This window comes from Eurypyga helias, unplaced genomic scaffold (assembly GCF_000690775.1).
Source record: "Eurypyga helias isolate BGI_N326 unplaced genomic scaffold, ASM69077v1 scaffold47500, whole genome shotgun sequence".
Classification (NCBI taxonomy): Eukaryota; Metazoa; Chordata; class Aves; order Eurypygiformes; family Eurypygidae; genus Eurypyga; species Eurypyga helias.
Window position 1 is genome coordinate 1 of NW_010224679.1, and position 12,215 is coordinate 12,215.

Sequence of the window (12,215 nt, forward strand, 5' to 3'; positions counted from 1 at the left end):
GGCCTCTTTCGGATGGACGGGCGGCTTCTGGGTTACCGTCAGCTTTGTTACGTGCCTGTGAAGTCGGTCAATGCAACTCCGGCCCTATCAATAAAAGCGCTGTACCGGAGGAGCGGCGTAACGGGGGGATTTTTACGTCATGGCCGTGGTACATAGTGCCCTTTCTGGCGATCTGACTTGCCTTATGATTTGTAACAGGCCACTTTGAAGGCAGATTGCATAAACAAACCGTTTGTTCAGAGGTGCCACGATCTGGAGACAGTCATTGAGGAGTTTCCCGCCAAGGTGAGCAGTCGCTGCCTTTTCAAAAACTCACTGTCCGGCATATTTCAGGGGAATTTGCATTTTTCATACTACTGATGTCTTTGTTCCTGTTACTCTTCTCAAGAGTTTTGAGGACCTCAGGTGAAACAGTGGGAATCCAGTGTTTCCCAAGGGTTAAAAACCTTTTCCAGTCATTAAAAAGTTTGTTTCACTTGGCTGCACTTAGCTAGTACCTGATGGCCTCAATTGACAAGGAAGACAAGCTTTTAAAATGTGACAAGTAGTTGCATGCGAGACTGAGGAGTATCGTTGGAACTTCAGTAGGATCAGAAATCGGGATAGATTTCCTGTAATTGCTGTATTATAATCCATTCTTTTGAATAGAAGCTCTGCCGAGTGATAATCTTGGAGCAGCCAGAAGTAGCTGGCAGGCAGAATGTTTGTGCGTTCTAGGACATGCAGTAGGGATTGTTCAAGTGAGGAATTGTACATATTAACTCTGTGTGTCTGTTTTCCATAAAGGAATTACACGGCATCTTCCCATGGCTGGTGGAGAGCATTTTTGGTAGCCTGGACGGCATCATTGTAGGCTGGAATCTTCGCTGTTTGCAAGGAAGAACAAATCCTACCGAATATTCTGTGGCTTTGGATTTCCTAGATCCCAGGTAACCTCATGTATTTCAGCACAGATTAAAAACGCATGGTGAAAAATAACCAGTGTTTGACCTTTTCCCGATGTGCAAATGTAAGTTCACAGAAGTGAGACAGGAGAATGTACTTACTCTGGATTGATGCTTGTTTGCAGTGGCCCAATGATGAAGCTTGTTTACAAACTCCAAGCAGAAGAGTACAGATACGATTTCCCAGTCTCATATCTTCCAGTGAGTAACTAAAAAATCTGTAAGAAGAGAATGTAGTTGTTGCAGTTATTGGAACTTCGCACTCACTTTATACGTACGGTTCGGTTTGGTGTAGGCCAAGGTATAGCCTCAGTGCTCCAGGTTTAGAACATACCTATTTCTTTAATTGGTTCCTAGAGGAGGAGAGTTCCCAGCAATAAACTTTTATAGAAGACAGTGGTTGTCAGCAGCTAGCTAACTGTGATGTTCGGCCAAGAAAGCTGCATTGTGATTCTGTCCCTAGAGAAAGTCGTGTGCATTATCTTGGTTACCAGTAGTTGCAGGATCAAAAATAGTTGGCCAGGCTGGTCACAGAGCAGTGCCTTCCCTAGCTGCACTTTGTGCCCGTGTGTTTGAAGACTAACTGCTATCCTGAATACAAAGTACGACATTTCAAACAAAAATGCTTGTCTGCAGAGTTGTTTCAATATGTTTCTTCCATTGCTACCAGCTACTTGCTATCTAGAAATTAGTTCAGATAGTCCTACAGTTTTTAACAAAGGGAAACATCATTAAAATATATAGTAATTCCTGGTCCGCAGCTCAGTTATTCTGACAAAACCATCAGGCAAACACCAGTCTTCTGCTGCTCCCACTCCAACTAAAAAGTCTTGGTTAAGGCCCTTTTTTTCCCCTCTTATACTGAACACTCATTTTCAGTGAGAAAGGTGGCCGTTATCTAAAGAGTATGCATTTGCACAAGGAACTACTGCAATGCAGTAAAATACCCCCAAGTTGAATGTAGATAAGATCCCAGAATACTGAAACGCAGCAGAACTTCACTGTTGCAAACATACTCTGCAAGTTTAATTACTCTCTGCCAGATTAATATTTCATTACTCTCTTTCAGGGCCCCGTGAAGGCATCAATACAAGAGCAAGTCCTACCAGAATGTTCTTTATACCACAATAAAGTCCAGTTTCCTTCACCTGGTAGTTTAGGTTTGAATTTGGCTCTTAGTATCCTTTTAACAGTTGGATATTTAATTCCTTTTAAATATCTAAAACTGAGATGTTACAAGCATTTCTCTTGTATATTTATAACATGTCATTGGTAAGTCACGGTCGTGCTAATGAGTTTGGGCTGATCAGAAATGTTTAGATTCCAATGAAAAACAAATCTGGCGCCTTACAAGCCCTTGCTGGGATTTTCTGGCCTTATTCAAGTCAACAACAGAATTCCCAGTGACTTCCGTAAGAGCCTGTACTTCCCAATTTCTGTTTTCATAACTCCTCTCCATTTATGTAGTAGGATGGAAAAAGGGCATCTTAACTTTGCAGATAGCGTGCTTGTTGGAAGCAGTCTAGCTGCAGCCGCACCGCTTTCAGTTTAAGACAGTCAAAGCAGAGTAATGCAGACGCACCTTGCTGCATAGAGAAAACTTCCATTACCAATGTGTGGGTCAGCTGGAAAGCAAGAAGGCAAAGCTCAATCTGCTGTTAAGCTCTAGCAAGTTAATTTAGCATTGACAAAATAAAAATTTAATGTCTAGTCAGCATCCCCAGATATCTTAACAGCTGTACCTGTTCTTTATTATCTGATCCTTGACTCTCTTCTTCCAGACCCATTTGAATATTACATGTTTTACTTTGCAATTAGTTTGATTACACAGAAGGTAAGTGCCTGTCACAATTTTTCCCTTAAAAGGCATTAGCCTTTCTTCACAAAGCTGGGCAGCATCTCGGCAGGCTCTTAAAGCAAAGTTAGCAGCAGTTGTAGCTGTACTTCTAGAATTTCTTTTTGCTTTGGTTCAGTTGATGAAGCAAGACTGGATAATAAACAAAATACCCACCTTAGCTATACCAGTAAGTAGTCTGTCCAGCAACGTGCCAACACGGAGCATTTCCTACCCCCCTATTCAGTAACACGGTTTATGCAGTCATAGCCCCAGCTTTGTCCTGTTGTGTCTGGTTGTTTTCCTACCTGTTGTTGGCTGTGCTTTATAACACTGCACTCTCCTCCTGCTTGTTCTCGTTTGCTACTACAGCAACAGTTCTCTCACAGTTAGTGACTTCACCTTTGCTCCATCAAGCCTTTGTTGTCAGTTCACCCTTTTATAACCACCTGGCTTCTGCTGATTTATACTGAATGGGTCTGGCTGGCAGTGGCTTAAAGTGACAGTACGTAACTCAGGTACACCCTGTCTGGCTGTTTCAGAACTCACCGGCCACTCATCACATCAGCCCTTCCAACAGTGCTTATTTCATCTTGGTGGATACGTACCTGAAGTGTTTCCTACCCACAGAAGGAAGTGTCCTTCCTCTGCCTTCTTCAAATCCTGGGGGAGCCATCCCTTCCCCAACTCCCAGGTAATGACTACGGTGCCAGAGGCAAGTTGTAGGAACAGCGCTTGCAAACCATGGCTTGTTGGAACGAAATCTCTGACAAGTGGAAAACACCTCTGCTCTTTATGATCTGTATGCACTTAATATATAATTACAAAAATTACATAGATTTATGGTCACTTAATTTTACCAGAAAGGTCTCATTTGAAAGTCTGAAAGGTAGCTATTATTGGGGCAGAAGAGGCATGTACAAGCAACAAAAATTCATCAGTTCAGCAGCTCCAGTTGTGTTTTGTGACCTGCCACTGGAGCAGGATAGATCTGACTGTACATGCCCGTCGTGTTTGTTTATAGCTGAAGTGACTAGGAACGTGACACGTTGCAGAAGCTTGACATCTGTAACCAGCTATGCAGCTGCACTTCTCAAAGGCTGTTTTCCAGTTACAAGCTGGTGATGAAAAGCAATGATGTGTTTCCCTGTACTGGGGCTTACTGACTTCAGTATTTCCATTCACTGGTCTTTTTTAAAGGTCTCCAGCAGTGCCTTTCACTTCCTACGGCATGCATCACACCAGCTTGCTCAAACGGCACATAGCCCATCAGCCTTCTGTGAACGCTGACCCCGCTTCCCAGGAGATCTGGAGATCAGAAACACTGCTTCAGGTAAGCTGGATTTAAGGAAGAAAACACCCACATTTTTTGCTGCTAACTGAGGAATCTATTCTTTTTAAACCAGGGACAGTTATGCCATTTTGCTTTAGCTTGTTTTTGGAATTGAGCAGTGCAGCTGTTGCTTTCTGTTAGTGAAACAAAGAACCCCTGTGAAATGGTTAAGCTGTAATTTAGAAAGGCACTTCATATCTTTTTTTTTTAAGACTGTAACTGATGGCAAACATCTGAGTAATTTTTTTTTTCTTAATCTTACAGCAGTTCTATGCTCTAAGCAAAGGTTGAGCACAGAGAGGTTGGTTCTGTTCACCATCAGGGGAAGGGAAAGGAGAATCTGGACTTAACAGTTGTTCTGAAAGAAGTTCTTACCAGGTTGCTGACCTGAACTGTTGATGCTGAGCAGGTGCTGTCAGTATGCCAGCTCAGTCCTTTGCACTGACGAGGTGCTTGTCTGCTTACAAGCACAGCTTAGCTTTCAAGTTACATACTACAGTCTTCCCTTATACCTAGCTTGTGACTAACGACTCCTGGATTATTTCTCTTTCAAAAAAAAACCCTAGCTGAGAAAATATTTGTTTTGCAGATCTTTGTTGAAATGTGGCTTCATCATTATTCACTGGAAATGTATCAGAAAATGCAGTCCCCTCATGTCAAGGTAATAGTTTGTACTTCATTCACGAGCATCATCTGGTGGTTGACCTCTTCTCAGGAGTAAATCTCCTATTCTGTGGGGAATTTTTTTGTATATTGGTCTAAAGGAAGGAAGAACTTATCAGAGTATCTACATGAATGTGTCAGAATTGCTAATCCAGTTATGAAGAGTGTTGTGAATAAGTGTGTCATCCAGATTTGCCTTCATTGCAGAAGTTGTGTTGTTTTCGTTTTGGTTTTTTGTTTGTTTGGGTTTTTTTTTTTTTTAAAGATGAGTTTGTGGAATGGTCACAACAACCTGAACACTATTAATCAAACTGCTAGTGATGGGGAAGATGCCACTATAAAACCATAGTGTCACATCCCACTGGGGCAACATGGCTGCTAAAAATAACTAAAATGAATTTCCAGCAGTGATAGCAGCTTCCTGAAATGTCAATTAATGATTTCTAAGATTCGTAACCATTTTTTTGCATAAATCCAAATTAAAAAAGCAAATCTTACTAAACTGGCCTTCAGTATTGAGTGAATAAGCCATTTTTGTTGTTTCATATTCCAAAATAGGCTTTTCATCACCATGGTGTCAGAAGCAATTCTGTAGTTAAGAGAGCTCGGTGTCCTACAAGGTCTTGCTCAGATAACGCACCGTTTTAACCAGTTTGTGGTGGCCTGTTCAGTAACAAACTACTGCATGTGAAAACTGAGTGCTGGGGAGGCTAACGTCAAAGGCCTTACAAATCTAAAGGGAATTTGAAGGAGAAAATGTTGATCCTCTGAATTCCCTCTGGGCCACAGTGGGACTTTCATAGAAGGGGAGAGGATTATAAAAGCTACTCAGGATTTATTCCTGTGTGAAAGAGCAGTATGAGTTGATTGACCAAGAAATTCCGATCCTTCACTCCACAGGCTATAAAATAACCAGCACTTATATTTTGCTAGGGGAAAACACTGGAGAGCTGAAGTGTGATGGGTTTTGTCTTTCGTTCTTGAAGCTGAGGTCAAAATGCAAACTCACTAATGTTGCAAAGTCTCCACTTGGGCCTCCCAGCAGTATGGCTGTGCTACTGTGGTAGAAAGGCATTGCTTGAAGTACCTTTGGTCTGTCTGTCCAGTCCCTGTGCATCAAGTGCTGTGCTTAGGCCAGAAACAATGATTGCTTTAAACTTCTCTCCGCTGCTCACGCTCTGTATTTCAGATACTCTCTTTTAACACTAGGGAGACACAGTTACAATGAGTACCAATTTTATGGTGGAATAGGGCCTAGTTAGAGCTTAAAATCATCACTTCAGGGTCCTCCTTCAAGGTATGTTGAGCCACAGCTTGAGGCTGTAACTCCCTGATGGTATTTTAGTTTCATCTTTGATGGGCAGTAACCATAGGCATGTAAAAAAGGAAGTCTTTGCTCTTTGGGGTTAGAACACTTGAATAGGTGACCAGAATGCCCATTTATGGATGTCCTGGGGAAAAGAATCTTCCTGCAGGACTGAGGAAAGGTTCCAGAACAGTCCAGGCCTATTCATAAGCCTGCAATGCTTAAACTAAGACTTGTAAACCGGTCTCAGGGTGGGCTGAAGGAGAATAGTCTGCTTCATGGTTCCTCACATGAGGAAGTACAATATGTAGAAATGCAAGTTTTGTTGTAACATCAGGGTTGAAGGGCTTGACTGGAAACCCAAGATCACCCTAAACCTTATTATTAATAATTATGCAGGTTCACTTGATTACATTTAGCCTTCTGTGGGTTTGGAAGGAAGGGTGATTAGTGACCATTCATCCATGGATCTAGAGGTGTTTGACCATCAGTGACTTGAAATGGCTACATACCTGTATTGGAAGGTGGGATGAGGTTCCCCCGAGCTTGTCCTTTCTTTGTCCAGCAGCCAGACTTGTTTGCTTTGATGGGCCAAGTCTCGAGGAATGCAGATTTTTTTCCTTAAACCTCGTTAATATAAAGAGAAGCCTGTGATGACAAGTAGAGGATAGGGGAATGGGATGAATAGTAAATAGTTCTTTTTGAGAAGATGTACTCCTTTTCTACTTCCCTGCTTTGAATTCTGTCTGGTTCCTGTGTGAACCTTAGGTTGATACTATTTGCTATGCTGAGTTTCACTGTTTTCCCTATTAATTCAACTATTTTAACATTCTGTTACATTGTCTATTTGCTTTTTCTTTCTTGGATGATCCAGAGCCCAAGTGTTCAGCATCTCTTCCTATTGCTTTCTCCTGTAATCACCATGAACCCTTAAAAATAAGTTGTTTGATAAAACTTTGAGTTTTATCAAACTTCCTGACCTGCCAACGCCAGGTGCCACAGACCCCAGCACTGCACGTGGCAGGCTCTTGCTGGTTCCTGTGGCAGGGGAGTTGGTTATGAAGCAGATGGTGTGTGTGAGCTGCTGGGGAGCTTGTAGTAAGAGTCCTACCACTCTTAAGAGCATAAAACCTACAGGTACCGAACTGGCACTAGAGGAGATTGGGTAGGGGCTGTCCAGAGACGGCAGAGGTGTGATCTGGAGAGTTAGTTTAGGTGCCTGACAGTGGTCGTTGGGATCTGTGTAGTGCACATTTTTTGTTTTGTGTTTTTTCATGAATTTCATACATGTGTGTCACTGTCACTACAGTATCCTCTTCACCTCCACATTGTCCAAAAAATACTCATTACATTCTTCATCCAAGAAGGGATCTGGCTGAGGCTTGCAGAGACATCAGTGTTAAGGCAAGATGCCTTTTGCCTCAGCGTGTAACACTGCGTTAGGTGTGTCTTTTGCCTTTTCATACAGGTGATGTTTCCCTGAGAGGAAAAGTAATTTCCTCTTTCGAGGAAATGCCCAAGACCTCCCAAATGCCCCTTAAGTAGAAAGAGAAGACAGAGGATTTGTCAAACTGGAAACTTATTGGACAGGCTCACAGTGATTATGAAAAGACAAACTTACTTTCTTCCTGTTCCTTGGGAAGACAAAAGTAGATATTTCCGTTTCTTCCCCGTATACCAACCCTTCTCCAACAGTACAGGAAGAAATGACAGAATTTTCAAAATAGTGTTAACAAAGCTTGCAGAATATAGAACACTTCCCCATTACTTAATAAAACACCCCAACAGTGTGCAAGTCCTTGTGGCTGCGGTTCAGTTAACTTCTGAAGTGGGGAGTCTGTTTGGCAAAAACTCCCAGTCCCCTAGCAGTACTTGCTCTGAGGGCAGCAAAGAGAACAGCCGCAGCCACTTACAGCTCTACTCTTCTGACACCTGCTCCCAGTTGTACTTCCAGGTTGATAAAGGCTATGAAATACTGTGGAATCAATCTACTGAACACCAGAAAGAAGAGGATACTGTGGCTGCAGTTGTTATGTGATATGTTGTCCCTGACTGTATTTGTGATGTTCATTTTTCCCCCACTCTTCTTCCTTGGGCTCATTCTCACTTTTTTTTTTTCTCTTGCTCTCTTCTCTCCTTTTTTCCCCTCCCCCCCTTCCTTTTTGTTTCTGTTGTCTCAGCTGGAGGTTCTCCACTACCGACTCAGTATCTCCAGTAAACACCACGGTAGTCCTGCCCAATCCAGCTACCAGGCCCTCCACGCATACCAAGTATTATCATCATTTCATTTTGTTTCCTTTATAAAAATCTCGTTCCATCATATAATCTGCAAAGTGTAGTGGTGCCAGCTGCAGAGCAGCTTTTTCTCCTGAGATGTGGTTTTACAGCTTCACTGAGAACACTGCATTGAGATGTACTAAATTTTCAGTGAAAACACGTACTGAAAGGTATTGGCAAAGATCATAAAATCATGGAATGGTTTGGGGTGGAAGGGACCTTAAAGATCATCCAGTTCCAACCCCCCTGCCATGGGCAGGGACACCTTCCACTAGACCAGGTTGCTCCAAGCCTCATCCAGCCTGGCCTTGGGCACTTCCAGGGATCGGGCATCCACAGCTTCTCTGGGCAACCTGTTCCAGTGCCTCCCCACCCTCTCTGGGAAGAATTTCGTCCTGATAGCCAATCTAAACCTCCCCACTTTCAATTTAAACCCGTTACCCCTTGTGCTGTCACTACGGACCCTTGTAAAAAGCCCCCCCAGCTTCCTTGTAGCCCCTTCAGGCACTGGAAGGCTGCAGTAAGGTCTCCCCGGAGCCTCCTCTTCTCCAGGCATGGAGAAAGTAGTTAAAATCTAGCATATTATGAGGACTAATTGGGAATTCTGTATTTGGAGCTGCATTCTTGTAATGGATTGTACAAAGAGGTTTATCAGCTACGCTGGCGTTTTTTGACACCAGAACTGGCTTTCCCCGATGGCAGATTTCTGCCCCCCACCCCTGCACACCAGGCATTTAAGCAAAGTTTGCATGGAAGGGATGATCAGAATTTGCATGGCTGCCACCTCAAATTAAGGTAGGTAACATCTAGGGTGTTTTAGCCAGTGAAATGTCATTGGATAGCACTAAATTTGTAGTGGCAATGTGAACTTGACTGTCCAGTTTTGCCAAAGGACACAAGTGATACATTTGCAGATTGTTCAGGAAATGTGCATGCAAAAACATTCCTGTTGGAACAGATTGCTGATTCCTCTTTCTCTACTTCAGCCCTTTATTCACTGGGACTTCATTCTGGGAGAAGGGAGGGCTGAGTATATGTACTGAAAAGCTCTTTAGTACTACCTGGAATTTTCCTGATGTTTAATCCTTTATAACAAAACGTGCTATGATATCTCAAAGTACTGCTGAGAAAGGAAAACAGGAACCACTACTGGTCTTTAAATCTTTTTTGCTATTATGTTTATGTAATCAGTGTGTTAAGAGAAGAATGTCATACATCCATCCTGTAAGATAAGGTTTGACAACAAAAACACTTGTGAGGAAAACCACTTTTTAAAGCAGTGATGTTCCTAGTGGTGCTGATCCAGGCTAAAAGAACTGCTAAGTGGAAGAACTCCCAGTGTCACCTGAAATGATGTATTGAGATAGCGGTACTGGTGGTTTTGTAAATTCAAAAGGTACCTTCAAGAAGAACCTAGAAGTGTGTTAAAATTACACCCTTTCAAGGCCTATAGCAGAATCTTTAACTCCTCTAATTGCTTTTGGAGATCCTGATCTAAACTCCTAGGATAAAGTAACTTCTCAGAGTTCTACCCTCTTAGCTAAACTCTCCTCTGAACTGTAGAGCTAAACATGCTGGCGTACCAGGAGCTGCCAAGAACACAAGAGCAGCCTTCATTAGAACTGGTAACTGGTTATCCTCTCTCTCAGAAGACTCTTGGATCTGGCTGTACCATGTGACTATCATCAAGCCTTGAATCTTTTCCTGGAGTGAACTTTACACTGTATGAAAAATCTTAAGAGATTGTAAAAACACGTCTGTTTTGCCTCAGAGAGAGGACACACAGCCTAGTCCCCCTGCCCCCAGCACTGGAAATCCTGTTAATTGGATTTAAGAAGCAGAAGCTTTTTGTTTAAAAATGCCTGCCAGGCCCCTAGAGTCATAGTCGGCGTGTTACCTCAGCCTGGCTGCGTTTGGCATCCTGGAAACATCTGGTAGCCGTTGTCTAATACACTCCAGCATCTTCCATTACACTTGCAGCTGTAACTTCTGTTTCATGTACATTTTCCCAACTCCTGAGCAACATGAGAGCTGTGAAATTTAAAATACAAATGAGATCTTAAAAATCTGCCTTCAGGAGTGGATTGAGATGAGTTCACTGCTCATAAAGCAGAATACAGCAGCAGAGGAGCTAGTGCTTTGTCCCCAGATTCTGCAGCAGACCAGCTCTGGCACTGGGTGCCCAGGAGAATTAGCTCTTTTTTACCTCATTCATCTCCCTGCTACCTCATACACTCACTCATTTATTAGTAACATCACCGTGGCTCACCATCACTCCTTGTGCTACTCCTGCCCAGGCTGCTTCTACCCATAACGATGCTAGAAGCCACAGGATCATGCAGGACTTGAAGCAGTTCTTACTCTTACTGTAACTCTTCCTAGAATTACTCTTTCTTGTAAGGCAGACGAGTACCAGCATAGGAAGGAGAACTCAGTAAAGCCAGCCAAGAGCATAAACAAAGGATCTGTTGTGCTGTCCACAGCAATGAACTTAGAACCATAATGAAAGCCTGAACATTCTTTTTTCAGGAAGGGGTAAGTCAAAATCTACAACTTATTCTGTTCTTTAATGCTAGGGCATTAGAGTACTGTAGATAACATGATTGGAAGAAAAAGTTATCAAAAACGCACTACTGTTTCGTAGTGAACTGATGGCAGAATATTGATGCAGCTTGTCCTGCGGAGCAAGTCTCTCTAAAGTGACGCGGCACCAAACTACAGCGAAGAACCTAGAAGGAAGAGAGCATTTCTTGTACTTCAAATTCTGATCTGAGAATACAATTTTCCTGAATTATCTCCTGGACCTTTAGCATATGACACTCATTATCTTCCTGTTTTTACTTTGAATCTAGGAGTCATTTAAGCCCACTGAAGAGCATGTGCTCGTGGTAAGACTGCTTGTGAAACATCTGCACGCTTTCAGCAACAGCCTGAAACCAGAGCCTCTCTCCCCTTCAGCCCACTCCCACAGTGCCAGCCCACTCGAGGAGTTTAAAAGGTATGCACATGAGTGGACAGTCTCTGAAACACATAGGGCTTCACCCTGACAAGCTCTGCTTTCACTGAGAGGTTGAATTGATGGGGTTTTGATGAATTGGATGGCTAAATACAGAAGGATGTTATTAAAAGTACATGGGAGCTAATGGATGATGTTTCTCACATCTAGTAGATAGGGTGGGGGCAGCTTCAGGAGGGGGGATGTCTTGCTGTTACATTAGTCTGTATCTCAGCACAAGTCAGAGAAAAGAAAATTTTACCAGAAAATTCTGGCCAAGGTTAGTGGAGAATTTTATATTTCTGTATTTGAATTGAAATTCAGTGGCCAGAAGCAGCTTCAGTTCAGAACAAGTTTGGCTCAGACCTTTCTGTATTTGCATTTGTGGAAATGTGCTGGGTTGTTGGTCGGTTGGGTTTGTGTGTTTTTAACATTTGCTTATGTTTTTTACATGTGACTGTCTCTGAATCTGTTTGCAGGGTTGTAATTCCTCGGTTTGTCCAGGAGAAACTTTATATCTTTCTGCAACACTGTTTTGGCCACTGGCCTCTAGATGCCTCTTTCAGAGCAGTACGTACCTGACCTGCTTCTCTTTCAAAATCTCTACTCAGAACCAGTAATTAGTTATTGCTGCTTAGCAGTTATGTCTTGGTCTTTGTTTTTTTCTAGAGCAGTGAAATTCTTGACATAACATGTACATTTAATATTAGAGAAAGACTGCCAATTGGACAGGAGAAGGAAGTTGAATAGAACCTACAGGTTGTTGGCTGATTTTCCTGAGACTGAAAATGGCTGTTGATTAAAAAGAAGTAGATGTTACTCTGAAAACAGAAACATTCTTGTAGGTCTGTCGTGGTTTAACT

The 12,215-nt window shown here is 42.6% G+C and overlaps 1 protein-coding gene across 1 annotated transcript; it reads left to right on the top strand.

The window, feature by feature from the left end:
* Positions 1-12: 12 nt before the first annotated feature.
* Positions 13-11,922, top strand: LOC104505852 (sphingomyelin phosphodiesterase 4-like; the record flags this gene model as incomplete). The annotated part of the gene is made up of 12 exons (XM_010146591.1): positions 13-117; positions 199-285; positions 787-929; positions 1,070-1,145; positions 2,014-2,122; positions 2,726-2,778; positions 3,321-3,472; positions 3,979-4,111; positions 4,701-4,772; positions 8,261-8,350; positions 11,210-11,355; positions 11,832-11,922. Coding segments are annotated over exons 1-12 (1,257 nt in total), but the record flags the coding sequence as incomplete, so codon positions are not given.
* Between the last annotated feature and the right edge of the window lie 293 nt (positions 11,923-12,215).